At 44.8% G+C, this 25975-nt stretch overlaps 1 protein-coding gene across 1 annotated transcript in view; it reads right to left on the bottom strand.

Moving 5' to 3' along the window:
* The window catches only part of CD79B (CD79b molecule), a 47135-nt gene extending 22024 nt beyond the window's left edge, over positions 1-25111 (bottom strand). The window contains exons 1-2 of the mRNA XM_040437189.1: positions 24991-25111; positions 15387-15425 (exon numbers count right to left, since the gene is read on the bottom strand). Of these exons, the coding sequence (XP_040293123.1) occupies positions 15387-15425; positions 24991-25045 (94 nt within the window). The 5' untranslated portion in view covers positions 25046-25111. The remainder of the gene's footprint in view (positions 1-15386; positions 15426-24990) is intronic.
* Between the last annotated feature and the right edge of the window lie 864 nt (positions 25112-25975).

Below are 25975 nucleotides of genomic sequence, written 5' to 3'. Positions count from 1 at the left end.
TGGGCGATTATCTTTCAGCTGGCAACAAGTTATTTAACCCCAACTGGTGCAATGAGTTGCTTCTCATTTCTTAACCACCTCCCGTCACACTAACGCCGAAAGGCGTCATCTCTGCGGCGCTCCCAGGTCACACTAACGTCGATTGGCGTCATCTCGCGTGAGCCGAGATTTCCTGTGAACGCGCGCAATGGAGCCTTACAGGGGGGTGATCAATGACAGGGGGGTGATCACCCCATATAGACTCCCTGATCACCCCCTGTCATTGATCACCCCCCTGTAAGGCTCCATTCAGACATTTTTTTGGCCCAAGTTAGCGGAAATTTTTTATTTCTTTTTTTTCTTACAAAGTCTCATATTCCACTAACTTGTGTCAAAAAATAAAATCTCACATGAACTCACCATACCCCTCACGGGAATCCAAATGCGTAAAATTTTTTAGACATTTATATTCCAGACTTCTTCTCACGCTTTAGGGCCCCTAAAATGCCAGGGCAGTATAAATACCCCACATGTGACCCCATTTCGGAAAGAAGACACCCCAAGGTATTCGCTGAGGGGCATATTGAGTCCATGAAAGATTGAAATTTTTGTCCCAAGTTAGCGGAAAGGGAGACTTTGTGACATTTATATTCCAGACTTCTTCTCACGCTTTAGGGCCCCTAAAATGCCAGGGCAGTATAAATACCCCACATGTGACCCCATTTCGGAAAGAAGACACCCCAAGGTATTCGCTGAGGGGCATATTGAGTCCATTAAAGATTGAAATTTTTGTCCCAAGTTAGCGGAAAGGGAGACTTTGTGAGAAAAAACAAAAAAAAAAACAATTTCCGCTAACTTGTGGCAAAAAAAAAAAATTCGATGAACTCGCCATGCCCCTCATTGAATACCTTGGGGTGTCTTCTTTCCAAAATGGGGTCACATGTGGGGTATTTATACTGCCCTGGCATTTTAGGGGCCCTAAAGCGTGAGAAGAAGTCTGGGATCCAAATGTCTAAAAATGCCCTCCTAAAAAGAATGTGGGCCCCTTTGCGCATCTAGGCTGCAAAAAAGTGTCACACATCTGGTATCATCGTACTCAGGAGAAGTTGGGCAATGTGTTTTGGGGTGTCATTTTACATATACCCATGCTGGGTGAGAGAAATATCTCGGTCAAATGCCAACTTTGTAAAAAAAAATGGGAAAAGTTGTCTTTTGCCGAGATATTTATCTCACCCAGCATGGGTATATGTAAAATGACACCCCAAAACACATTGCCCAACTTCTCCTGAGTACGCAATACCACATGTGTGACACTTTATTGCAGCCTAGGTGGGCAAAGGGGCCCACATTCCAAAGAGCACCTTTCGGATTTCACCGGCCATTTCTTACAGATTTTGATTTCAAACTACTTCTCATGCATTCGGGCCCCTAAAATGCCAGGGCAGTATAACTACCCCACAAGTGACCCCATTTTGGAAAGAAGACACCCCCAGGTATTTCGTGAGGGGCATAGTGAGTTCATGGAAGTTTTTATTTTTTGTCACAAGTTAGTGGAATATGAGACTTTGTAAGAAAAAAAATAAAATAAATAAAAATCATCATTTTCCGCTAACTTGTGACCAAAAAAAAAATTCTAGGAACTCGCCATGCCCCTCATGGAATACCTTGGGGTGTCTTCTTTCCAAAATGGGGTCACTTGTGGGGTAGTTATACTGCCCTGGCATTTTAGGGGCCCAAATGCGTGCGAAGTAGTTTGAAATCAAAATGTGTAAAAAATGGCCGGTGAAATCCTAAAGGTGCTCTTTGGAATGTGGGCCCCTTTGCCCACCTAGGCTGCAAAAAAGTGTCACACATGTGGTATCGCCGTACTCAGGAGAAGTTGGGAAATGTGTTTTGGGGTATCATTTTACATATACCCATGCTGGGTGAGAGAAATATCTTGGTCAAATGCCAACTTTGTATAAAAAAATGGGAAAAGTTGTCTTTTGCCGAGATATTTCTCTCACCCAGCATGGGTATATGTAAAAAGACACCCCAAAAAACATTGCCCAACTTCTCCTGAGTACGGCGATACCAGATGTGTGACACTTTTTTGCAGCCTAGGTGGGCAAAGGGGCCCACATTCCAAAGAGCACCTTTAGGATTTCACCGGCCATTTTTTACAGATTTTGATTTCAAACTACTTACCACACATAAGGGCCCCTAGAATGCCAGGGCAGTATAACTACCCCACAAGTGACCCCATTTTGGAAAGAAGACACCCCAAGGTATTTCGTGATGGGCATAGTGAGTTCATGGACGTTTTTATTTTTTGTCACAAGTTAGTGGAATATGAGACTTTGTAAGGAAAAAAAAAATCATAATTTTCCGCTAACTTGTGACAAAAAATAAAAAGTTCTATGAACTCACTATGCCCATCAGCGAATACCTTAGGGTGTCTACTTTCCGAAATGGGGTCATTTGTGGGGTGTTTGTACTGTCTGGCCATTGTAGAACCTCAGGAAACATGACAGGTGCTCAGAAAGTCAGAGCTGCTTCAAAAAGCGGAAATTCACATTTTTGTACCATAGTTTGTAAACGCTATAGCTTTTACCCAAACCATTTTTTTTTACCCAAACATTTTTTTTTATCAAAGACATGTAGAACAATAAATTTAGAGAAAAATTTATATATAGATGTCGTTTTTTTGCAAAATTTTACAACTGAAAGTGAAAAGTGTCATTTTTTTGCAAAAAAAATCGGTAAATTTCGATTAATAACAAAAAAAGTAAAAATGTCAGCAGCAATGAAATACCACCAAATGAAAGCTCTATTAGTGAGAAGAAAAGGAGGTAAAATTCATTTGGGTGGTAAGTTGCATGACCGAGCAATAAACCGCTAAAGTTGTTTAGTGCCGATTTGTAAAAAAGGGCCTGGTCACTAGGGGGGCATAAACCTGTGGTCCTTAAGTGGTTAAACAACCATGTCGACAGACACATCTCGTGGTCGTGGAAACGATGTTAGTCTGTTTGAGAAGAGTCAAATCATTGGCATGCATCAAGCAGAGAAAACATCTAAGGAGATTGCAGAAACTACTAAAATTGGGTTAAGAACTGTCCAACGCATTATTAAAAACTGGAAGGATAGTGGGGACCCATCGTATTCGAGGAAGAAATGTGATGGGAAAAAAATCCTCAATGATCGTGATCAGCGATCACTTAAACGTTTGTGAAATCAAATCGAAGAAAAACAACAGTAGAACTCAGGGCTATGTTTAATAGTGAAAGTAAGAGCATTTCCACAAGCACAATGCGAAGGGAACTCAAGGGATTGGGACTGAACAGCTATGTAGCTGTAAGAAAACCACTAATCAGTGAGGCAAACCAGAAAAAAAGGCTTCAATTTACTAGGGAGCATAAAGATTGGACTCTGGAGCAATGGAAGAAGGTCATGTGGTCTGATGAGTGCAGATTTACCCTGTTCCAGAGTGATGGACGCATCAGGGTAAGAAGAGAGGCAGATGAAATTATACACCCATTATACCTAGTGCCTACTGTACAAGCCTGTGGGGGCACTGCTATGATCTGGGGTTGCTGCAGTTGGTCAGGTCTAGGTTCAGCAACAGTATGTGCTCCAAGAATGAGGTCAGCTTACTCCCTGAACATACTGAATGACCAGGTTATTCCATCAATGGATTTTTTCTTCCCTGATGGCATGGGCATATTCCAAGATGACAATGCCAGGATTCATTGGGCTCAAATTGTGAAAGAGTGGTTCAGGGAGCATGAGACATCATTTTCACACATGGATTGGCCACCAGAGTCCAGACCTTAACCCCATTGAGAATCTTTGGGATGTGCTGTAGAAGGCCTTGCGCAGCAGTCAGACTCTACCATCATCAATGCAAGATCTTGATGAAAAATTAATGCAACACTGGATGGAAATAAATCTTGTGACATTGCAGAAGCTTATCGAAACAATGCCACAGCGAATGCGTGCCGTAATCAAAACTAAAGGCGGTCCAACAAAATATTTTTGGTGGCAACTTTTTTTTGGGACAGGCAGTGTATATAATAGACGTTAGATATGAAAGAGCAAGAGAGGTATGTAGGAGAAGGATAAATGCGACATAGATAAACAGATAGATATGAGATAGAGAAATATGAAATACAGAGGTAGATTAGTATATAGACAATCAATAGATATGAGATAGATAGATAGATATGAAATAGATACTGTAGATCAGCGGTGGGGAACCATTTTGCTGCCAAGGGCCATTTGGATATTTGTAACATCATTCGGGGGCCATACAAAATTCTCAATAAAAAATTTTTACTGCTGTATTTGGTCAAACATATAATTGACTTAGGGATAAGTTACAGAAATTGCACTTCAATTAAAATAATCTAGAGGGCTGTATTTTTGCAGCACAAAATAGCGCCTGCACTATATATATACAGTATATTACATACAATACAGGCGCCATATTGACCACACATAGCAGTCTAATTTTTAAGTTCAGAATGTTACTTATTTGACATTAATGGCAGGAAGCTAAACCCAGGGGGTCCAGAGAGGGGTTCACCCAGCTTTCACTCTCCCTGCCTCTTTCTTCGCAACTGTCCCTGCCTTTGTCCCTTTCTCAGCAAAATATCTGCCCCCACCTCCATCAGCCTGAAATCAGCCTCCTATCAGACCCCCCAGGCCTACATCAGCCTCAGATCAGACTCCCATCAGACCTCTAAGCCTCAGATTAGACCCCAATCAGACCCTTCCTAGCTTCAGATCAGACTCCCATCAGACCCCCAGCCTCAGACCAGACCCGGATCAGACGCCCAGCCTCAGATCAGCCCCCATCAGACCCCCCAGGGTCAGATCAGCCCCTATAAGACCCCCCAGCCTCAGATCAGACCTTCATAATACCCTCCCTAGCCTCAGATAAGCCCCCATCAGACCCTCCCCAGCCTCAGATCAGCCCCCCTAGTCTCAGATCAGACCCCTATCAAACCCCAGCCTCAGATCAGACACCCCCAGCCTCAGATCAGACCCTCCCAAGCCTCAGATCAGACCCCCATAAGACCCTCCCCACCCTCCTTTAGCCTCAGATCAGCCCCAATCAGACATCAGATCAGATACTGTATTTAAGATAAACAAATAAACTTACCTCTCCAGCTCCGTACGGCGCTGCCTCTTGGCAGATTCACTTACCCTCCCTGTTCTTCTTCCTGCCGCACTATATTGTCACCTCACACCGCACAGCGTCAGGTCATAGTGCACGTCTACGTGCACTGCGTCCTGACGCTGGATGTGTCAGGACACAGTGTGGGGCTGAAAGAAGACCAGGGAAGGTGAGGACAGCCAGTGCAGTGCTGTTCTCACCTTCCTGTGCCTCCCGTATGCTGATGACCGCTTCCATAATGGAAGGGGTCATAAGCATTTTCACATTATGTTCTGGCAGGGGGCCGGGGGCCACATGAAATGATACCGTGGGCCGCATACGGCCCTCGGGCCGGAGGTTCCCCACCCCTGCTGTAGATGATAGATTAGATAGATAGATTTATTTGAGATAGATACTGTAGCTATTAGATAGATAGACGATAGATAGATAGATTAATATGAGATAGATAGATAGGAGATAGATAGACATGAGATAGATAGATAGGAGATAGATAGACATGAGATAGATAGATGTTATTAGTGAATAATGATGTTATTAATAACACAGGTTCATTGCAGATAAAGTGCATTGCTCTATTTTAGCTAGATTTTTACCCAGTCACGAAAATACCTTGGTGGAAAAAGTTTCATGCAAATTACTTATCACTTGAGAGATATTTGGAAAATACACAGTAACATGTCAAATAGTCATCGTCTAATAATAAATTGAAAGCAAATCATAAGCCTGTGGGTAGGATCAGACTGGAAGGTAGTCGAGAGGAGGGTGTTAGTGGCCACATGGTTTTTCTGAGAAGCCTATAAATCCACATGGCCATTAACAATAAGCAAGTGATTGGCAACCAGTTTTCAATGATCTATAGATCTATCAATAAACAGCTGCTGCTTGTATGGCCACACAAATTTTTGGCCGGTCTCTGCCTCTAGTCCTACCCTAAGGGTATGTTCACAGAGGAAGTTCTAAAGAAGTGGGTTCTAAAGCAATTGGAAATATAAAGGAAGGATTTAAAGGAAATGTGTCACTAAAGTGTCAAGATGGAGTGTTTGATCATTTGGACTTCATTGTGTCTGATAAAACTATCATGACCTGTGCATGAATTGAAGACATGTCTGAAAAAAAAGTGTTTGTACAAGGTATTGTCTCATTTATTTGATAGACTCATTATGTACTAGCAAAAATAAGGGGTCAATTTTAACAAAACAAAACTAAAAAAGACATTAGTGCTCAGTGATAATAAAAATTGGAACAATCTTACCGGTATGCAGAAGATACAGTCACCACTTATATATACCGGACTTGCTGGAAGAATGCCACTAACGGGACAAAAAGGATGGAACGGAGGGAGGGGGAGGTGAATCGGGAATGATACAATGTGCGTGTCCTGTCCCTACCTCGCCCTGTCAAGACTGTTATGCCCTAATGACCTCCTAATACGGAGTCATTGCCCTGACAAGAGCGGCCCCGTCCTTCTTTACTATTTACCCCTTGTCCCCTGATGAGTCTGGGGTAACTAAAGTAGATGAAACGCGTTGGAACGTTTTTTCTGTGTATTTTCTATCATCACATACTAAATGTAGGATATGTGTTAGACTATATTTCCAAATAAAGGGTGTGTCAGTTCATCGTTAATGAGTGTTCTCAGGATCGCTCGCTAATAATGATCCAGCAGTGTAATACTGCCGCGACTGCCTGATTAACAAGCAAATGCTAGTTCATCGGGCAATTGTGATTTTTAAAGTCGCAAAAAATTTTTGTTTGCTGACGGCAGATCGTGCTGTCTAATCATGACCTGCTGCCGGCAAACAACTAGACGATGGCATAACAATCGCTTCTTCCCATACTGTGGAGGAGATCGCTGCATGTCTAATACAGCCTTAACCAACCACTTAGTGACCATTAATACGCCTTTTTACTGATGTAAACAAAAGGAGTTTAAGCTCAATGATTATATGTACCCAAAATAGTGCATTAAAAACTATAACTTGTCCTGCAAAAAATAAGCCCTCATAAAGGTACTGTATATTGATGAAAAAACAAAAAAGTTATAGCTCTTGGAATGCAATTTAAATAATAAATTGCGTGGTCACTAAGGGGTTAAAGGGGTTGTCTCACTTCAGCAAGTGGCATTTATAAATATGGTCTAACACACCCTTTATTTGGAAATATTTGTGAATATTTGGAATTCCCCATATGTATAACATATAATACTTAATACAGGGGGAGGTCCTTGAAGCCCCAAATAAATGATTTTCCCCGCCGGGGTGCGCCATCTTGCCTCGAGCCGTTTAGCGACAGCTCGGAGGCACCACTGATGACCCCCTCAACTTCTGCCACAACCGACCGCCAACCATGGGGGTCCAGCCCCAACCGTGGAGCCCTCTCATCCTCACCACCTGCGAATATCTCCAACTTCAAGGACCTCCCACCACCACAGCCGCCGTGACAAATTGCTTCCTTACTGTCATCCAGCCTTACGCCCCCAAACCAGTACTTGTACGAGATCTCCCCTTCTTCGAACGATTGACTGAAAAACTTCAAAACAGGGTGGTGGGTTGGCGCTGCTGTTTTGCCCTAAAAATGGCTCTCTGTCCTCACACTTCCCGCGCATTTAACCCCCCGTTCTCGTCTCCCTGAATTAAATCCGAGCTGCTGCCCCTCCGGCCGAACTGCTGCACAGATGGCTCCCCAGAAGACAAACGAACGCCCCAAAATCCAAACCAAAGCTGGTACCGAATCTGAAAGGAGAGAAAAAACAAAACACCAAGAAGCAACACCGCGTAAAATTAACCTAACCCTTTTATTCTACGACCTGAACTCAATTTCACACTGGCTCCAGACGAACATACGACCTAAGACAAATAGATTCCCAACGCCTGATTCGCTTTATCACCTCATACCCCAACCGCCAACTAGCCGCCTCTGTCGCTGCCCCAATCCTGAAAGAGTTGCTTGAATAACCTGCTCGCCCTACCACTAACTGATCCAAACATCTCCTAAAGATGGCTGTAAAGTGAAAACGGGACAGGAAAGAACCATCTGAATAAACCAATAAAGGCAAAATCTCCCCCTTCATCTCTGCCCCATATTCCCTCATACAACGTACCGGACACATCAAACACCCCGACTAGCAAACAGCACTACACTGCCTCCTCTTCCTTACACATCCGTTTTAGACCTTTGAATGATGAATTCCACCCTATCCTGGAACAGCTCCATATCCTCCCTAAGCAACCCACCCATGCGACTAACCGTCGGACAAACCAACTCACCCAACCTCAGCGCCCCGAAAAAAGGCAAGTCGAAACAGCCGCAGTTCCCCCACCGAGTTAGACACCTTCTGTAACTGTTCCCCTAATCTCAGCAGCAAGAGAAAAGACACCGGCTGTCTGCCATCCTCCTCCACCCGCAGCCTTCACCAGCCTTTCAACCCCCGCGCGACTAAAAAAGACTTCGTAAAATCACCCATTTTCCTTAACTTAAAACCAAAAGCCAACCCCGCAACACAGCTATTAATTTTTTTTATTGACCAGCCCTCCTCCCTATAATGTCCTATAAATAACAACAACAGCACCTTTAAATCTTCTTCCCTAACACCAAGCCTAGCACACCACTTTTTGCAACACCGCCAAGCTTTTAAATATGTCTCCCACGTACCGGGCGATAAAGATGACCGAATGAGCCCCGCTACAGTCCCTCCAGTATGTTCCATAGGCAACTCAGGCATTCCAGAGCCCAACCTCCTCCGCCTCCGGGGCCAGCTGCCGAAAACGCTCCCATTGTGAACGAGAGAGAGCGTCAGCAATACAGTTGTCGATCCCGAATACATGCACCGCCACTACCCATGCATTGAGCGACAAACACTCTAGTACCAGTCACTACAATAACCTCACCACTAAAGGCGACGAGGCCGTCAACCCGTTAATTCATTGACCCCCACAGTAAACACCTTATCCACCTCCCCCTGCCACATCAGAAAAAAGCTCAAAATCTAATGAATCCACCACTTTCCCCATAAATAGCGATCGTTATAACTATCCAAAAATTAACTCCAAACTTGAAAATCTGCCTTCAGTTCACGACCTAACCAAATATAAAGGTGCGGTGCCACGATACCCGCCATCGCCCTCGCTAATCTCCTGCTAAAAACCCTCCTCATGGGCATAATCCGGCACACAAAATTAAGTTTCCCCAGGAGTGACTGAAGCTTGCGCAGCTTCATCTTCTGTAGCCGCCACGCCCTTGCGACCTCAACCTTAAGATCGTCCAGTTTATCTAAGGGCAACCTACATTCCATTCAATCACTATCCCCAAAAAACGTAATTCCTTAACCCGCCTGGTTGTCTTCTCCATCGCCAAGGGAACTCCAAATGACCCAAACAACGTACTCAACGTGTGCAGCAACAATGAACAAATGCGCGAGTCTGGGGGGCCAATACACAGGAAATCATCCAAATAGTGAATGACCGATTCACATCCAGGCGAATCCACCACCACCCATTCCAGAAATGAGCTAAACGTCTCGAAATACGGTCATCACAGGGAACAGCCCATCGGCAAACAACGGTCTACCAAAAAAAACAACTCCCAAAAACACCCCAATAGATGCAAACTATCCGGATGTACTGGCAACAACCTAAACGCCACCTCAATATCTGTCTTTGCTAGTAACGTCCCTTTACCAAACTTCCGAACCCATGACACTGCTGCATCAAATGAGGTATAGACCACCGAACATAAAGCCGGATCAATACCATCATTGACCGACGACCCCTTAGGAAAAGACAGATGATGAATAAGGCGAAACTTATTTAATTCCTTCTTTGGGACCACCCCTAATGGCGAAAAACGCAAATCCCTCAGTGGTGGTTCCAAAAACGGGCCAGCTATCCTACCCAACTAGACCTCTTTTCTTAATTTTTCTGTAACTACCTCTGGATGCTCCATAGCCGACCTCAAATTCTTTTTAACTAAGACCGCACCCGACAGAATAAAAAGTATCCGAAAACCCAACGAGAGCCCCTCCCGCAACAAATTCGCAGCCCCCCTGTCCGGGTATCTACTTAGGAACGGTTCCATCCTTTCCAAACGAACCGGCGTCACCCCCTTTGCTATTGCCATCTCCCTCTTTTTGCCTGTTTTCCCTGAAGCAACGTGTAGCTCCGTGGGACCCACCACATGTAGAACACTCGTGTTTGAACTTGCACTTCGCTCCAAATATGCACCCCGCCTCATTGAATAGGAAGCACAATCCCTTTGCGGACGCTGCCGCAAACCCGGATTGCCCTCCGCAGACAGAATCCCCTCGAAAGGACTGACCTGGCCTAACTGGCGCCGTTACTTTTAACAACAAGGCAATGTCCTTGTGAACCCATCTAATGTTCGGACGCACCGCCTTCCACTGCCGGAACTGTTCGTCATACCGCAGCCATGCTTGTCCCCCATACACCCGGTAAGCTTCGCCGATGGCGTCCAAATAGCAAAAAAAGCGCAGAACAGCACTCCAGCGCTTTTTCTCCGATCACACTTGCTAATATCGTGAACGCCTGCAACCAATTTGCAAACGTTCTTGGTATCAACCGATAGCTTCGCTTTTCCTCATCCTCCCTCTTACCCTCATCCTTCCTTGCTCTAGCCAGGTTAAACTTATCCAAGGGGAGCAGGGAAAAAATATCCACATACTCCCCTCTCCAAATCCGCTCCCTCACCTCTTCAAATGTGCCCCCATGGGGCCCTCAAAGCAAACATAAACTTCCCCTTTTGCCTTATCGTCTAACCTCACTGATTCATCCTCCGCCGAACCTCCCGTCTGCGTTTGAACGGACGCTGTGTTATCTCGCAAACCTAACATGGCCCCTTCCTACACCGCTGAAGATAGAAGCCTGCTGCCAGGGCCGGTGCAAGGATTTTTGCTAACACAAGCGAAGCTACATTTTGACGCCCCCTGCCCTTCCCTCGCAGCTCACCTGGCACTGGTCCCGTCTGCAGCAGCTGGATTCTCCTCTGTTTGGTCCTGGTATCTTCTCTCCTTCTCTCTGCTTCAGACAATTGCTGGTTTGAGGACCGTGTCTTTCACCCTCTAAGACGCACCAGCCCATAAGACCCACCTAGGATTTAGAGGAGGATAATAATAAAAAAATATTTTCCATTGCACCTCAGGTCACACCAGCAATCAGACCCCCAATGTTAATCAGACCTCAGATTAGACCCCCAATGCCTTAGATCAGCCCCCATGTCAGCCATCATGCCCCCATGTCAGCCATCAGCCCCCCATGTCAGCCATCAGCCCCCTTGTCAGCTATCATGCCCCCATGTCAGCCATCATGCCCCAATGTCAGTCATTATGTCCCCATGTCAGCCATCATGCCCCCCATGTCAGCCATCATGCCCCCCATGTCAGCCATCATGCCCCCCATGTCAGCCATCAGCCCCCCATGTCAGCCATCAGCGCCCCATGTCAGCCATCATGCCCCTATGTCAGCCATCATGCCCCTATGTCAGCCATCATGCCCCTCCATGTCAGCCATCATGCCCCTCCATGTCAGCCATCATACCCCCCCATGTCAGCCATCATGCCCTTCCATGTCAGCCATCATGCCCTTCCATGTCAGCCATCAGCACAAATAAAATTAAAAAAAATAACTTACCTCTCCTGATCCTGGACGCCGCCGCTCCTCACTACCGGTGTTCTCTCTCTTTTTCCTGGTTCTCGGCTGTCAGCTGTGAAGGCTGCGCACAGTGAGGTCACATGATTCGCAGCCCTTTATAGCAGGCAGCCGAGCAGAGGACCAGGAAGCAGTGAGTACAGATCCTTCACCGCTTCCCGTTCCTCCGGTACTAATGAAGCACTTCCAAAATGGAAGTGCTTCATTAGAATTCGCCCCATAAGACCCAGGGGCGAAAAATAGGGGGTATTTAAATAAAAAAAATGTTTCATTTTTCCGCCCCGTTCTGGCAGCCATCTTGACCACGCCGAGGGGCCCCTTCCACTCCATGACTCAGAAGGGGTCCTCCGCCGGCTGAGGAGACCTGCCCCGGCCACCTTGAGAGCTCCGCCGACCTACAGGATTCCTTCCACGCCTGGGCGTGCGGAGCGAGCTTTCCCCGCCGCCTGCAGCCGTGAAGAGTCCACAGAAGGGTTCCTCATTCGGCGCTGAGCCCAGGGGGGGTGACAACTCTGGGCTGAGGCGCGCGGGCGGGCCCACCGCGGCCGGCATGAAGAAGGCTGGGGCGATGCGGATGCCCAAGCCGCCCCCTTAGCAACTGCTGCACCCTCCTGAACCCAGCTGGTGTTGTGGACCTCCGCTGTTTCCCTCAGCTCCCGTAACGCTGCCTCCAGCTGCTCCATCACGGTAGGTGCTCGCTGCTGTTTTGCCCTAAAAATGGCTCCCTGTCCTCACACTGCCCACGCATTTAACCCCCCGTTCTCACCTCCCTGAATTAAACTGGCCTATCCAGGGCTGGTGCAAGGATTTTTGCCACCCTAGGCAAAAGCAAATTTTGCCGCCCCTTGACTCCGCCCATTGACCCCACCCCTTTCCCGCCCCTTTTTCCGCCCCTTTTTCAGCCACCTATTGCATGCAACATTTAACTATGGTCGTGTACCCTGTGCCAGTCTATGGTCATGTACCCTGTGCCAGTCTGACTATGGTCGCGTACCCTGTGCCAGTCTGACTGTGGTCATGTATATATAATATCCAGCCATTGTCTGCCACCTAGTACCATCCCAGTGATGCCAATCACTCTGCGCTGTTCAGCAGGTGCCACCTATTCACTGCCAGGCGCCATTCAGCCACTGTCTGAAATCCTGTGCCACCAGGGCAACATAAAACAGTATGCTGCCTTGTGCCCTCTGCCAGTCTGGCACTGTCCTGCACCCTGTACCATTCATAGCCCTTTAGACAGTCTGTTCCACCTATTAGGCTCCATGTGCCACTGTTGGGCACCCTGTGCCAGTCAGAATCTATGGCCCCTAGTCAAGCAGCAGACGTGCCCTGACCCCTGTACACAAGTGTGTGCCACCCTGCTGCCAGTCACTGTCCTGCAGCCTCTGACACCCTAGTGCAGGTTGTCAGAGTGCGGTTGCCAGGGGTGCTCACCAGGTTCTGCTCCTCGCTGTGCTCCAGGTCCACATTGCCTTGGCTTTTGCCAAGATCATGTGTCTTTGGCGCGTGATCCCGCGAGACCCACCTCTGGATGTCACTGGAGGTCACTGGTCACGGGATTGCGCGCCCGAGTCAGGGCCGGTGCAAGGATTTTTGTCAACAGAAGCAACAGAAGCAAATCTACATTTTGCCCCCCCCATCATTTCACATTTCTGCCCCTCATGATTCATGTCCATTTCTTGCCTGGGCAGTGTAGCCAGTTCCTTAAAAAAAAAAAGTTAAGTAGCAGTCCGGTATTTAAAAAAAAAAACACTCAGAAAAGTTTCTCCTGGGATTCGAACCCACAACCTTTCACATCAGAGGCAAGGTATTTACCCTCACAGCTATGAGAGCTGTATAGACAGTTACTTTAAAAAATATATATATATAAGACTTCTACTGTAGATAACTTTGATACTTAGTGTACAGCCATACACATGACAGCTGCCCCAGTACACTGTGTATGGATGTAGCAGAGCTGGGTGTGTTGGGGCAGCTGACATGTGTATGGATGTACACTAGGTATCAAAGTTACCTACAGTAGAAGTCATATATATATATATATATATATATATATATATATATATATATATATATATATATATATATATATATAATTTTTTTTTTTTTATTATTATTATTATTATTTTTTTTAAAGCAACTGGTAATACAGCTTTCATAGCTGTGAGGGTAAATGCCTTGCCTCTGATGTGAAAGGTCGTGAGTTCGAATCCCAGGAGAAAATTTTCTGAAAGAAAGCCTAAATGAGATTTAAATACACCAGGGTCTCGTAGCTGTGTGTTAGCTGCGTGCCGCGCTCTCTGCCCGAAGTGAACAAACTCATGCTCGCACTCATCGGAGCGCATCCGTCTGGCAAGTACAGGAACAGAAGGAGATGATGACAAGGGGTGGGCGGGGCGCCGGTGCCCCGAGGCAGTGTGCGCTCTACGCGGTGGCCTACTCTGCTTATGGGTGGTGCCGGCCCTAGGCCTATCTCTACTCCCCGGGGGCTCCCTGAACCAACCCCCGTCATGGGCTAAAGGCTCTGCACCCCGGTCCAGCTTTTCTCTCCTGGTTTTGGATAACAAACACTAATACAAAACACTGACATGAATAAGGCCAGCAGTTTTTTTATGCCGTTTTTGAAGCCAAAGTCATCCGTGGATTATAAAAGGATAGAAAGTGTAGACGCAAGTGTAGATGCAATGCTAGATGTAGCAGCTTCACTGCAAATTTTCTTCAGCGTATTTACCAGAATTCTGAAAATCTGGACCAAATGGAGTGGGTTTTGTTGGGTAATTTGTTACATTGCTTTGGCTTAAAAAACTATTAAAATCCTTAACAAAATCTGCATGCATGACAGCAACTTAACACTGTAGCATAACAAAAGCAATAGTTAACTTCTGAAGATAAGACAATACTGCAAAAATTAAGTTGTTGTGCAGTATACAACATATATATAATAGTACCAAGGAATGAGGGCCAGGATAGAGCAGCCAGGGGGCAGAGGCCAGAAGAAAGCAGTCTGGGGGAGGGGCAGGAGCGAGAAGCTGGAAGGGCCAGAGAACAGAAGAGAGCAGCTTGGAAGGGCAGAGGACAGGAGAAAGCAGTCTGGGGGAGGGGCGGGAGAGATAAGGTGGGGGGGATTAAGAGGACAGGAGAGAGCAGCTGTGAATTGCGGATGACAGGAGAAAGCAGTCTGGGGGAGGGGCAGGAGAGATAAGGCGGGTGTTTAAGAGGACAGGAGAGAGCAGTTTGGAAGGGCAGAGGACAGGAGAAAGCAGTCTGGGGGAGGGGCAGGAGAGATTGGGGGGGGGGGTTAAGAGGACAGGAGAGAGCAGCTCTGAATGGCGGATGACAGGAGAAAGCAGTCTGGAGGAGGGGCAGGAGCGAGAAACTGGAGGGGTCAGAGAACAGAAGAGACCAGCTTGGAAGGGCAGAGGATAGGAGAAAGCAGCCTGGGGGAGGGGCAGTAAAGATAATGCGGAGGGGGGGAGGGTTAAGAAGATGGGAGAGAGCAAGAGAGAGCAGCTAGAGGGTAGCTCCAGAAGACCAATTTGACCATTAGGGTGCCGTTTGGTTTTTATATTAGCAAGTCTTTTAAAATGTACCTGATTCTTCAGAACTATTCCTTGCACACTGTCCCCGATCTGCAAGAGTTGGCATGAAAGCAACACTTATTACATTGGTATAATTCTTAAAGAGCTCAAATTCTGTGGCAAAGATAGGACACAACCGCTCCGAACAAAATGCTATACAGTATATAAGAAACTCTAATCTTCAGGAGAACCAAACTTGGATCACCATAGCATTAAAAACCGTCATTATACAGAAAATGTCAAATTTAATTGCATCATAACCTCTTTTGGTATTACTGTTCACATGGACATAGCTGGTGTTGGAGGGGGCGATGGGGTTTCTCTGCCACCTAAGAAGGCTCCTGTACTATGAATGGCACTTGGAAGATGGGCTCCTGGTACAGATTTTGAATTGGAGCCCAGAGCTTCAAGTAACACCATCAGTGGTCCTTGTTTGCTTTTGTAATCTTCTTATGGCGGTATGCTGCTAGACTTCATATCATTATTATGTTCCATATCAGAAAATCCTATTTTTGATAAGTTCAACCACAGGCTTGTCCACCAGAGGATTCTCTGATATGGGGAGATGATAGGATTTTGTGGCCTTTGTCAGGGCATGCTGAGAGAAACCGGCTGGAAGCCACTGGTGTACAAGAATATAACATTTACTTACCTTTAATTGAGGCAGTGGCATACCTCCAATGGAGGCAGACCACACAGCTGCTATGGGGCCCGTGGAGGAAGGGGGCCAGGCCTTTGACAAAAGGCCCCGTCCCATAATTACACTTAATTCTGGGGCTCTTAATCAGCGGCTCAGGCTCCGCTTTCCAGCTCCCTGCACCCTCTGTGTTTGGGTCAACCCCTCTCCTCCTTACCCAGCACATCATCAGTGGCAAGTGCTGCCCCTGCTGGGGTCCCAACTAGTGCTCTATGTTGGCAGGCCAATCAGTATTAGCAGTACTAGCAGAGCCTGCTGCTGATTGGCTTGCCTAGCACCCAGCAGAGAACTTTAGTGTGCCTGTGCCGTGGAAGTCAGGACTTCATTCCTCTGCGAGCAACCTGCCATTGACAGTGTTGAGGAGGATGAGAATGACTTCTCTGGAGACGATGACTTTAGGTGAGAAGTCAAGCGACTGTGCTGAGTAATATATGTTTTGGTGTGAAGCCCTCAGTATGAACAGAGACCCAAACCCTCAGAGAGCAGAGGACTATCATGAAGCTGCTGCATGTAGATGGAGTAGAGGAGTTTTAATAAAGTGAAGGGTCCCGAGGAGGTGCTTTCATCAACCATTGGATAATGACAGTATAGCAGCCTCTGTATAATGTCTATAAATATATTATATTTTTATTACACCCAACATGACTACTGTGAAGGGGGCAATCTACTGTGTCAGGCACTAAAGGGACATACAGGGTCTGGGCAGCATACTGTAAAAGTAAACTCTTGACTCCTCCTTCTGAACAGTGCAGGACTCATTGCTTGGGGGTAGGGGAGTTCCAAATTTTGCTGTGAGGCCCAGTAGGAAATGTGTTTGTACCGTGTTAGGGCTCATGCACACAAACAAGCCGTTTTTTGCCGTCCGCAAATTGCGGATCCGCAAACAACGGATGCTGCCCGTGTGCATTCTGCAATTTGCGGAACGGAACAGGAGGCCCATTATAGAAATGCCTATTCTTGTCTGCAAAATGGACAAGAATAGGACATGCCTCATAATTTTTACGGGGGCACGGAACGGGGCAACTTTTGCGGACCCATTGAAATGAATGGTTCCGTATACGGACCGTATACGGAATCAAAATACAGCCCGTATATGGAATGCAAAAAACTTTTGTGTGCATGAGCCCTTAGCCAGTAAATAGAAGCCTAGAAAGCTTGCAGTTGTGCCATCATCTATTCAGTTAGCTATGGTGCCAGTCTTTTCTAGTTATGCCCCTGAATTGAGGCATCCATAGGATACAGTGGTGCTTGAAAGTTTGTGAACCCTTCAGAATTGTCTATATTTCTGCATAAATTTGACCTCAAACTACATCAGATTTTGACACAAGTCCTAAAAGAAGATAAAGATAACAAAATCAAAAAATAAAAGACTTAAATCACATGTCTGTGAGTGGCAAAAGTCTGTGAACCTTTACTTTCAGTATGTGGTGTGACCCCCTTGTGCAGCAATAACTGCAGCTAAATGTTTCCGCTAACTGTTGATTAGTCCTGCACATCGGCTTGGAGGAATTTTAGCCCATTCCTCCATACAAAACAGATCGACCTCTGTTATGTTGGTGGGTTTCCTTCCATGAACTGCTCACTTCAGTTCCTTCTACAACATTTCTATTGGATTGAGGTCAGGACTCTGACTTGGCCATTCCAAAACTTTGGAAAAGATTTATCCTAGACCATGGACATCTATGATAACCAGGTATGCTGCTGGAGGCTGCACCTAATTTATGATAAGGCATATACAGTACATCATCACATCACCTGCGCTGATGCCTACGCCAGCACGTGGCTGTCATAGATTTCAGTGTTTTTTTCCACCAGAAAACTGGCATAAAAGATGATAAATGTTGCGAGGCAGCGGGCTTCATCCCTCTCCACCCTTACTACACCCCCTTTTCAGGAAATTGGTGCACAAGTGGTGTTTATACGTAGTTTGCTACTTTTTCATACCAGGATAAATCTCCCCGTTAACTTTATTTTTTAACCATTCTTTCTTAGAATGACTTGTGTGCTTAGGGTCATTCTCTTGCTGCATGACCCACATTCTCTTGAGATTCAGCTCACAGACAGATGTCCTGACATTGTCCTTGAGAATTTGCTAGTATAATTTAGTCTACTTTCACACTGGCGTTTTGGCTTTCCGTTTGTGAGATCCGTTCAGGGCTCTCACAAGCGGTCCAAAACGGATCAGTTTGCATTCTGAATGGAAAAGGATCTGCTCAGAATGCATCAGTTCAGTCTCCATTTCGCTTTGGAGACGGACACCAAAACGCTGCTTGCAGCATTTTGGTGTCCGTCTGATGAAACTGAGCCAAACTGATCCGTCCTGGCACGCAATGTAAGTCAATGGGGACGGATCCGTTTTAACTGACACAATAGAAAATGGATCCGTCCTCAATTGACTTTCAATGGTGTTCAAGACGGATCCGTCTTGGCTATGTTAAAGATAATATAAACTGATCCGTTCTGAACGGATGCAGACGGTTGTATTATTGTAACGGAAGCGTTTTTGCAGATCCATGACGGATCCGCAAAAATTGCTAGTGTGAAACTAGCCTAAGGCTGGTTTCACACGGTCGTTGCGGGAAAAGGTGCGGGTGCGTTTCGGGAACATGCGCGATTTTTCCGCGCGAGTGCAAAACATTGTAATGCGTTTTGCACTCGCGTGAGAAAAATCGTGCATGTTTGGTACCCAAACCCGAACTTCTTCACAGAAGTTCGGGCTTGGGATCGGTGTTCTGTAGATTGTATTATTTTCCCTTATAACATGGTTATAAGGGAAAATAATAGCATTCTGAATACAGAATGCATAGTAAAATAGCGCTGGAGGGGTTAAAAAAAATAAACTAAATAATTAAACTCACCTTAATCCACTTACTCGCGCAGCCCGGCATCTCTTCTGTCTTCATCTGTGCTGTGAGCAATAGGACCTTTGATGACGTCACTACGCTCATCACATGATCCATCACCATGGTGATGGATCATGTGATGGACCATGTGATGAACGCAGTGACGTCATCAAAGGTCCTATTGCTCACAGATGAAGACAGAAGAGATGCCGGCTGCGCGAGCAAGTTGATTAAGGTGAGTTTAATTTTTTTAATTTTTTTTTTAACCCCTCCAGCCCTATTTTACTATGCATTCTGTATTCAGAATGCTATTATTTTCCCTTTTAACCATGTTATAAGGGAAAATAATAATGATCAGGTCTCCATCCCGATCGTCTCCTAGCAACCGTGCGTGAAAATCGCACCGCATCCGCACTTGCTTGCGGATGCTTGCGATTTTTACGCAACACATTCACTTCTATGGGGCCTGCGTTGTGTGAAAAACGCAGAATATAGAACATGCTGCGATTTTCACGCAACGCACAAGTGATGTGTGAAAATCACCGCTCGTGTGCACAGCCCCATAGAAATGAATGGGTCAGGATTCAGAGCGGGTGCAATGCGTTCACCTCACGCATCGCATCCGCGCGGAATACTCGCCCGTGTGAAAGGGGCCTAAGTCCTTGTTCATTTACAGGTCATAATGATTCTATTCAGTCTCAAGATATGTATGAATGTACGAGTACAAAGTGAAAGAACTCCTACTGTGCTCCCTTTGGAGTCAAACACTAAACGCCTGGTTAACTGTCCTGGTCCAGATGCCGCAAAACAGACCCAAACCATGATACTAAAGGCTCATGCACATGAACGTATTTTCTTTCTGTGTCCATTCCGTTTTTCTGCGGACCGTATGAGGAACCATTTATTTCAACGGTTCCGTAAAAAACCGAAAGTTACTCCGTGTGCATTCCATTTCCATATGTCCGTATTTCCGTTCTGCAAAAAATAGAACATATCCTATTATTGTCCGCATTACGGACAAGGATAATGCTGTTCTATTAGGGGCCAGCTGTTCCACTCCGCAAAATACGGAATGCACACGTACGTCATCCGTATTTTTTGCGGATCCGTTTTTGCAGGCCACAAAATACATACGGTTGTGTGCATGAGCCCTAACACCTCTGGATTTCACAGATGGGATGAGGATTTTATGCTGGAGTGCAGTGTTTAGCTTTCTCCAAACATAATACTTGTCATTTAAATAAAAACTTCTATTTTGGTCTCATCTGTCCATAGAAAATAGTTCCAATAGTCTTCTGCCTTGTCCAGGGGATCTTTAGCAAACTGCAGACCTCGAGCAATGTTCTTTTTTGGAGAGCAGTGGCTTTCTCCTTGCAATCCTGCTATGGAAGCGATTATTATTCAGTGTCCTCCTGGTGGTGGACATATGAGCATTAACATTAGCTAGCGTGAGGAAGGCCTTTTGTTGCTTAGGCTACTTTCACACTGGCGTTTTGGTTTCCGTTTGTGAGATCCGTTCGGGGCTCTCACAAGCGGTCCAAAACGGATCAGTTTTGCCTTGATGCATTCTGAACGGAAAAGGATCCGCTCAGAATGCATCAGTTTGCCTCCGTTCCGTCTTCATTCCGCTTTGGAGGCGGACACCAAAACGCTGCCCACGTTCGGGTTATCGAAGAATCGCGTTATGGATTTAATTCATAACGCGATTCTTCGATAACCCGAACTTTAGACGCCGAACCTAAAACACAAGTTCGCTCAACACTAGTCTTTAGCAATCTCCTTTGTTCGCGCCGTGATACACTTTCACAAATGTTTTGTGAAGATCAGACTTTGATAGATTCCTGTTCTTTGAATAGAAAGGTCGCCCACTTACACCTGATTGTCATCCCATTGATTGACAACACCCGATTCTAATTTCTCCTTCAAATTATCTAAAAATCCTAAAGGTTCACACCCCCTCCCCCTGCACTGAGTGACAGCTGTAGCATGCAATCAGGAGACCACTACAGCTATCAATCAGAGCTGAGAGAAAGGGGCTGTGAAGCAGCTAAATGCAGAGAATACTGCAGGAGCAGAATATGGCAGAATAAAATTCATGATTTCACTACTCATGATAATAAATCTCCAAGTATGGTGTGTCCTATTCCCTCCAGCCCCACCCAGTGCTGTTAGCAATTTTGCATGGTCAAAACTACCAACATATTCCTTTTAAATATTCACCAAATTTATCAAATACTGTTTCTTGTTTGATATATTTGGTGCAAATTACGTCAAGGCAGACTCAAGCAAAACTGACTTCAGAGTACTATAGGTCAATAGAGTAATTAAGAATCAAGAAGATAGTAGAAGTAGATCGTAGAAATATAATTCAAGCAATAATGTCAACATGCTAGCAAGTGGTAAAATTTATATACTCCCTCGACAGCTGAGCAAGACCCACAAAAAAATCAATGTTACCTAGCATGAAAGGTGAAAATCAATATATAATAATCTAGTGTACAGCTAAGAAAAATGTCAAGGAGACTAAAGGTTGTTGAATGCATTACATTTTCTTTTAAAACATTTCTTTTGCAATAATAAAAAAATACTGTGGCCAAATGTTAGCTGAATGGTAATTGTAACGTATAAAACACAGCAAAACAATGTTTTTGTGGCATTTTTCTTCACTTTTGGTATGGTTTTCGGGTTCTTGACTTGCATGTTCTAGGTAGGGTGTTTTTATGGTGTTTTCCCATAGGAAGAACTATAACCTAACCATTAGAATTATATATCATGTATACCATATAGAGCTTTGGTAGCTGCACACAGCGAGAATGTTGAGCCTGGTATCAGAAAAACAGAGCACTCACCGCAATAAAGTTTAATATTTAATCAGAATCAGAAATTAATCAAGTGCAGTATTCTAAATGTCTGTTGTGTAATAATTTGTATAATTTTATGCCAAACCTGTGTCCTACCTAATGGTGAAAACTGTCCCTGCTGATAAGTAATAATTGCATTGGTAAAGCTTGTAAAACTATATAGCAAGTTGCCAAGATATGGGAAAACATCAGCATATCATTGCATTTTCAGTTTTGTTTGCCCTTAAAGAGCTTTTTCACGTTTGAACATCAAATTTCTCTAAACATTTTAGGGAGGTACTATTTCTCCTTATGGAGACTATCAGTTAGGTGTAAAATGTCTTATAGGCCAGGCAATGCTGCATTGGGAAATTAGCTTATTTTCCAAAAAGAAGAGAAAGCTGAACCTCTGATGCTACAATGGGTAAGGTAGCTATCCTATAAGTCAATGCTCAACCTTTTAAACAGGCATTGAAGCATAACTTGGGTAATAGCTAAGCCATAATCTGCAGACCACTGTTTCAGGGTTATTGTCCCTCATCAGTACAGAACAGAAAGAACTGACTACTGGGTGAGAGGCCTTCATCAGGCACTCTCCATAAGGAGAAATAGTAGCCCCCCGAATGCTGATGAAGGTCTCTCCCCCAGTTAAGTCAGTTCTCTCAGCTCTGCACTGGTGAGGGGCAATCCCCCTGAAACAACTGTATGCAGATGAGATGCTGGCTTGGCTACTATCAAAGTTATGTCTCATGACTTATAAAATAGCTACCTTACATCTGGTGGCATTTTTTTTCCACAGGATTGTGATGCCATTTTGGAGATATATGCATCTTAAGCCATGGCTGATTCCTGCTAAGCTCCACCCTCTTTTCAAGCAAGCCTGAAAAAATTATAAAAAGTCCACTTGAGCCAGTATGTGCCACTTTTTACACAGATTAGAATAGGCGCAGAATAGACCACTGTGTGCATTCAGATAAAATTCTGTTGTAACTCCCTGCTCATCTGCTGAGCCCTCATGTGGATGCTAAAATGTGGTGGCATTACAGCCGTACAAAAATGCCTTAAAAGTGCATATAACCATGGAAGCTTTGTATAGATACTTAACAAGCAGAAGCTTTAAAGCTGCTGCAGCATCGGACTGGAGTGCCAAGGCCCACTGGTAAAATTAAATCTGGTTGTACACTGTACAGCTACATGCATGTATTACCTGAACACCTTTCACAACTCCCTAAAAATGGGCCAGCACTCATTTATCTTAAGTACAGTGGTGTACATAGAGATGTAAGGGCCCCATAGCAAGAATCAAACCAGGCCCCCCACACAGGACAGAAGGGTTTCTGCCTAAACCCTTTTCAATGAACCCTTGGGCCATTTATTCCACTGCCTCATTTGTTGAAAGTTGTTCCTTTAGAGGGTAAAGTCCTGACCAAGTTTTCGCCTCCAGTAGAAGAGGAGATACTCCCAACTAAGATTGGGCCCCATCTTGCCCTGGGCCCCATAGCAGTCGCATGGTCTGCCGCTATGGCAGTTACTCCCCTGCTTTAGTAGTATCCTGCTGCTTAGTCTGTTCCTATTCCGTCCTGGAAAAAAAATGTTCTGCCCCCAAATTCATCTCAGCCTTCCAATCTGTCTACAATAATAGACTGGTAGTTTGTTAAATAATCTGCCCAGTTTTTTTATATGATCGCATAGAGTGGTTGAGACCGAATATCTGCATATAGAGCAGACAGTGTGCTGTGCCATCAGTCACTTATGCAGAAGGTGGGGGACTAGGCTCCCACCTGGCTCAGGGGATTCACCTGCTCCCCTGTGGGCCAGTCCGAATCTGGAAGAAAATGGGATGTAATATGTGTTGTTACACATGTACAATTTTATTCAGCTTTTTTTTGAAGATTATCTGTATATGTAGTAACAGGAAAAAAGAGTTCAATATGTGAGTGCTGCTGACAAGGAATGTCCATACGTCTGTAGTTTAGTAAAAAAAAAAAAAAAAAAGAAAAAAAGAATACTCAACTCTCCAGATGCACTCTGCTACAGTGCTACGGTCCCTGTCAGACTGGAAGTGATGGGGACCTGTTCTTGGTCATGAGACTGCTGAAGCCAATCAATGGCCTCTGTGGTCACATGTGCAAGAACGGCACACCACTGCTTGTAGTCCAGCAGGAACCGCAGTGCTGGAACAGAGGGTGTCTGAAAAGTTTTTTTTTTTTAAACACACTGGTGCCGGATAGAAGTTTTTTAATTAGGCTGGACAACCCTTTTAAGCTCTGTAGTTAAAGGAATTGTCCACCATTTTACAGCTTAAATAGAATTATTTTTTTTTGCTGCTTCAATAATTCTGCCAATTGGAATGGGTAATAAATGCGATGATGTTACAACTCTTCTGTGTAGATGTTTTGTGCAACTGCAGTCCTCAACTGGTAGACGACAGTCCAAAACTGGACTGGGGTAGCCAGCTGTCCAGAACCAGCACACCAGTTGTCATAGATACATCGGAGGAGGGCAGTGTAATATTCAGGTCTGTCGTGAGGAGCAGAGCCACCAGGTACACAAGATCTTGATGCTGGTGACTAGAAATGAAGAAGACCTGGGGATAGTAAGTATGGTTTGGGGACTGAATTAATTTTAGGGTTCTGGTCTGGGGTGTGAATTAATTTAAAAGAGTCTGGTCTGTTTATGTGGACACCTTTACTGTTGGTTTTCAGACCAGCAACCAAACAGACAAGGTGGGTCTTTATACTGGAAATTGCAAATGTTTTCCCATGTCCTCCTGCCTAATGATTAATTTGGCCTGCATATACTATGTAGTATGTATTGACTATGTAGTATGTATTGTAGACGTGTTTATGGCACATTGCGTTGTCAGACTTCGAGACATGACCCCCCCCCTCCCGCTGCTTCCTCTTTCACACAGATGGGCAGGAAAAAGGTTTTTTTCACAGAAGATTCACTATATGAGCGTGTAAACAAGACAGCTCTATGCAAACTGGGTGTACACACGCTACATATTGTTATACGCAGAGATTTTCTACCCTAAAACAAAGCATAGCTATATATTTTTGATGCTTTTATGATAGTTCTTTGTATACCTTTTACCAACACTGTTTTACATTGTGATCTATAGATCAGAATACCTAGACATGTGACTTTAATAGATACAGTAGGATATAGCTGAGCATTCATAGATATCATGCTAAAACACTGTAAGTGGTGACCAAATGCGAAATTTGACTTACCTAATGAAAGGACAGCTATACATAGAGTGCATAGTATGGCCTCGGTTGTAACCATCTTGAGACACGAAGTATCCTCACATACAAAATAGATCTTGGGAGTACGTAGATTCACATGAGGGCAAGCTGGGGGGGCATTATGCAAATAGTCCGGGGCAGGGACTTCCTCTCAATAACTGACAGGCTATCAGGAACAAAGGAAATTTACCTAGAGGTATCAGAGCATAACAAATCGCTTCAGCGCAGGTCTTAAAACCATGAAATATAAATAGTTTTTGCTGAAAATGATAAGTAGTAGTAGTACCACAAATATATTACTAATATTATCTTCACGACCCTATCTGCCCTTTAAACTATAATAATCACTAACTAGTCCCTGATGAATTTGGCACACAGATCACTTAGGGGAGCTTCATTCAGAAACTGGGAAGGGCTTCCTGTGGAGTCTCCCATAGATCACACAGTGGTATAGGGCGGGTTCTATGTAGTTTGCGGTAATCATATAATTTATTCTTGCCACAAACAATGAAGCAAAAAAGTAAAGTAAGGAGGCATACCACATAAAATTTTTGAGAGCAAACCACAGCATCAGCAAAAAACCATATGAGAAAAGAAAAAGAACCGCTGCATAAAAGGGCTGCACATCTTGTTGTAAAAAATCTATAGTTTATTTATAGACACAAAGTTCAAACTATTGTATACAATTACAACATTGTGTTTGTACCAACAATATATATCTAACACACATGCCCACAAACACCAGGTTCCTTATAAGAACATTTGAAAACCGCCAAAGGAGTGTACAATTCATAAGTATGGCATCAAGAACAGTGCAAAATACCTAGCAAATAGAAAAGTAGGCAATCATGGTGTGCAGGTAATATGCCCCACACGTATCACCGGATTACCTATGTATATATTATGGGCACAGTTGCCTTGACCTCTATACCCCTGAGGAAGCTTGTTTGATCCAGCAATACGCGTGGGT

This window comes from Bufo bufo, chromosome 6, assembly GCF_905171765.1.
Source record: "Bufo bufo chromosome 6, aBufBuf1.1, whole genome shotgun sequence".
In the NCBI taxonomy this organism is placed as follows: Eukaryota; Metazoa; Chordata; class Amphibia; order Anura; family Bufonidae; genus Bufo; species Bufo bufo.
This window is presented reverse-complemented; position numbering and strand designations above follow the sequence as displayed.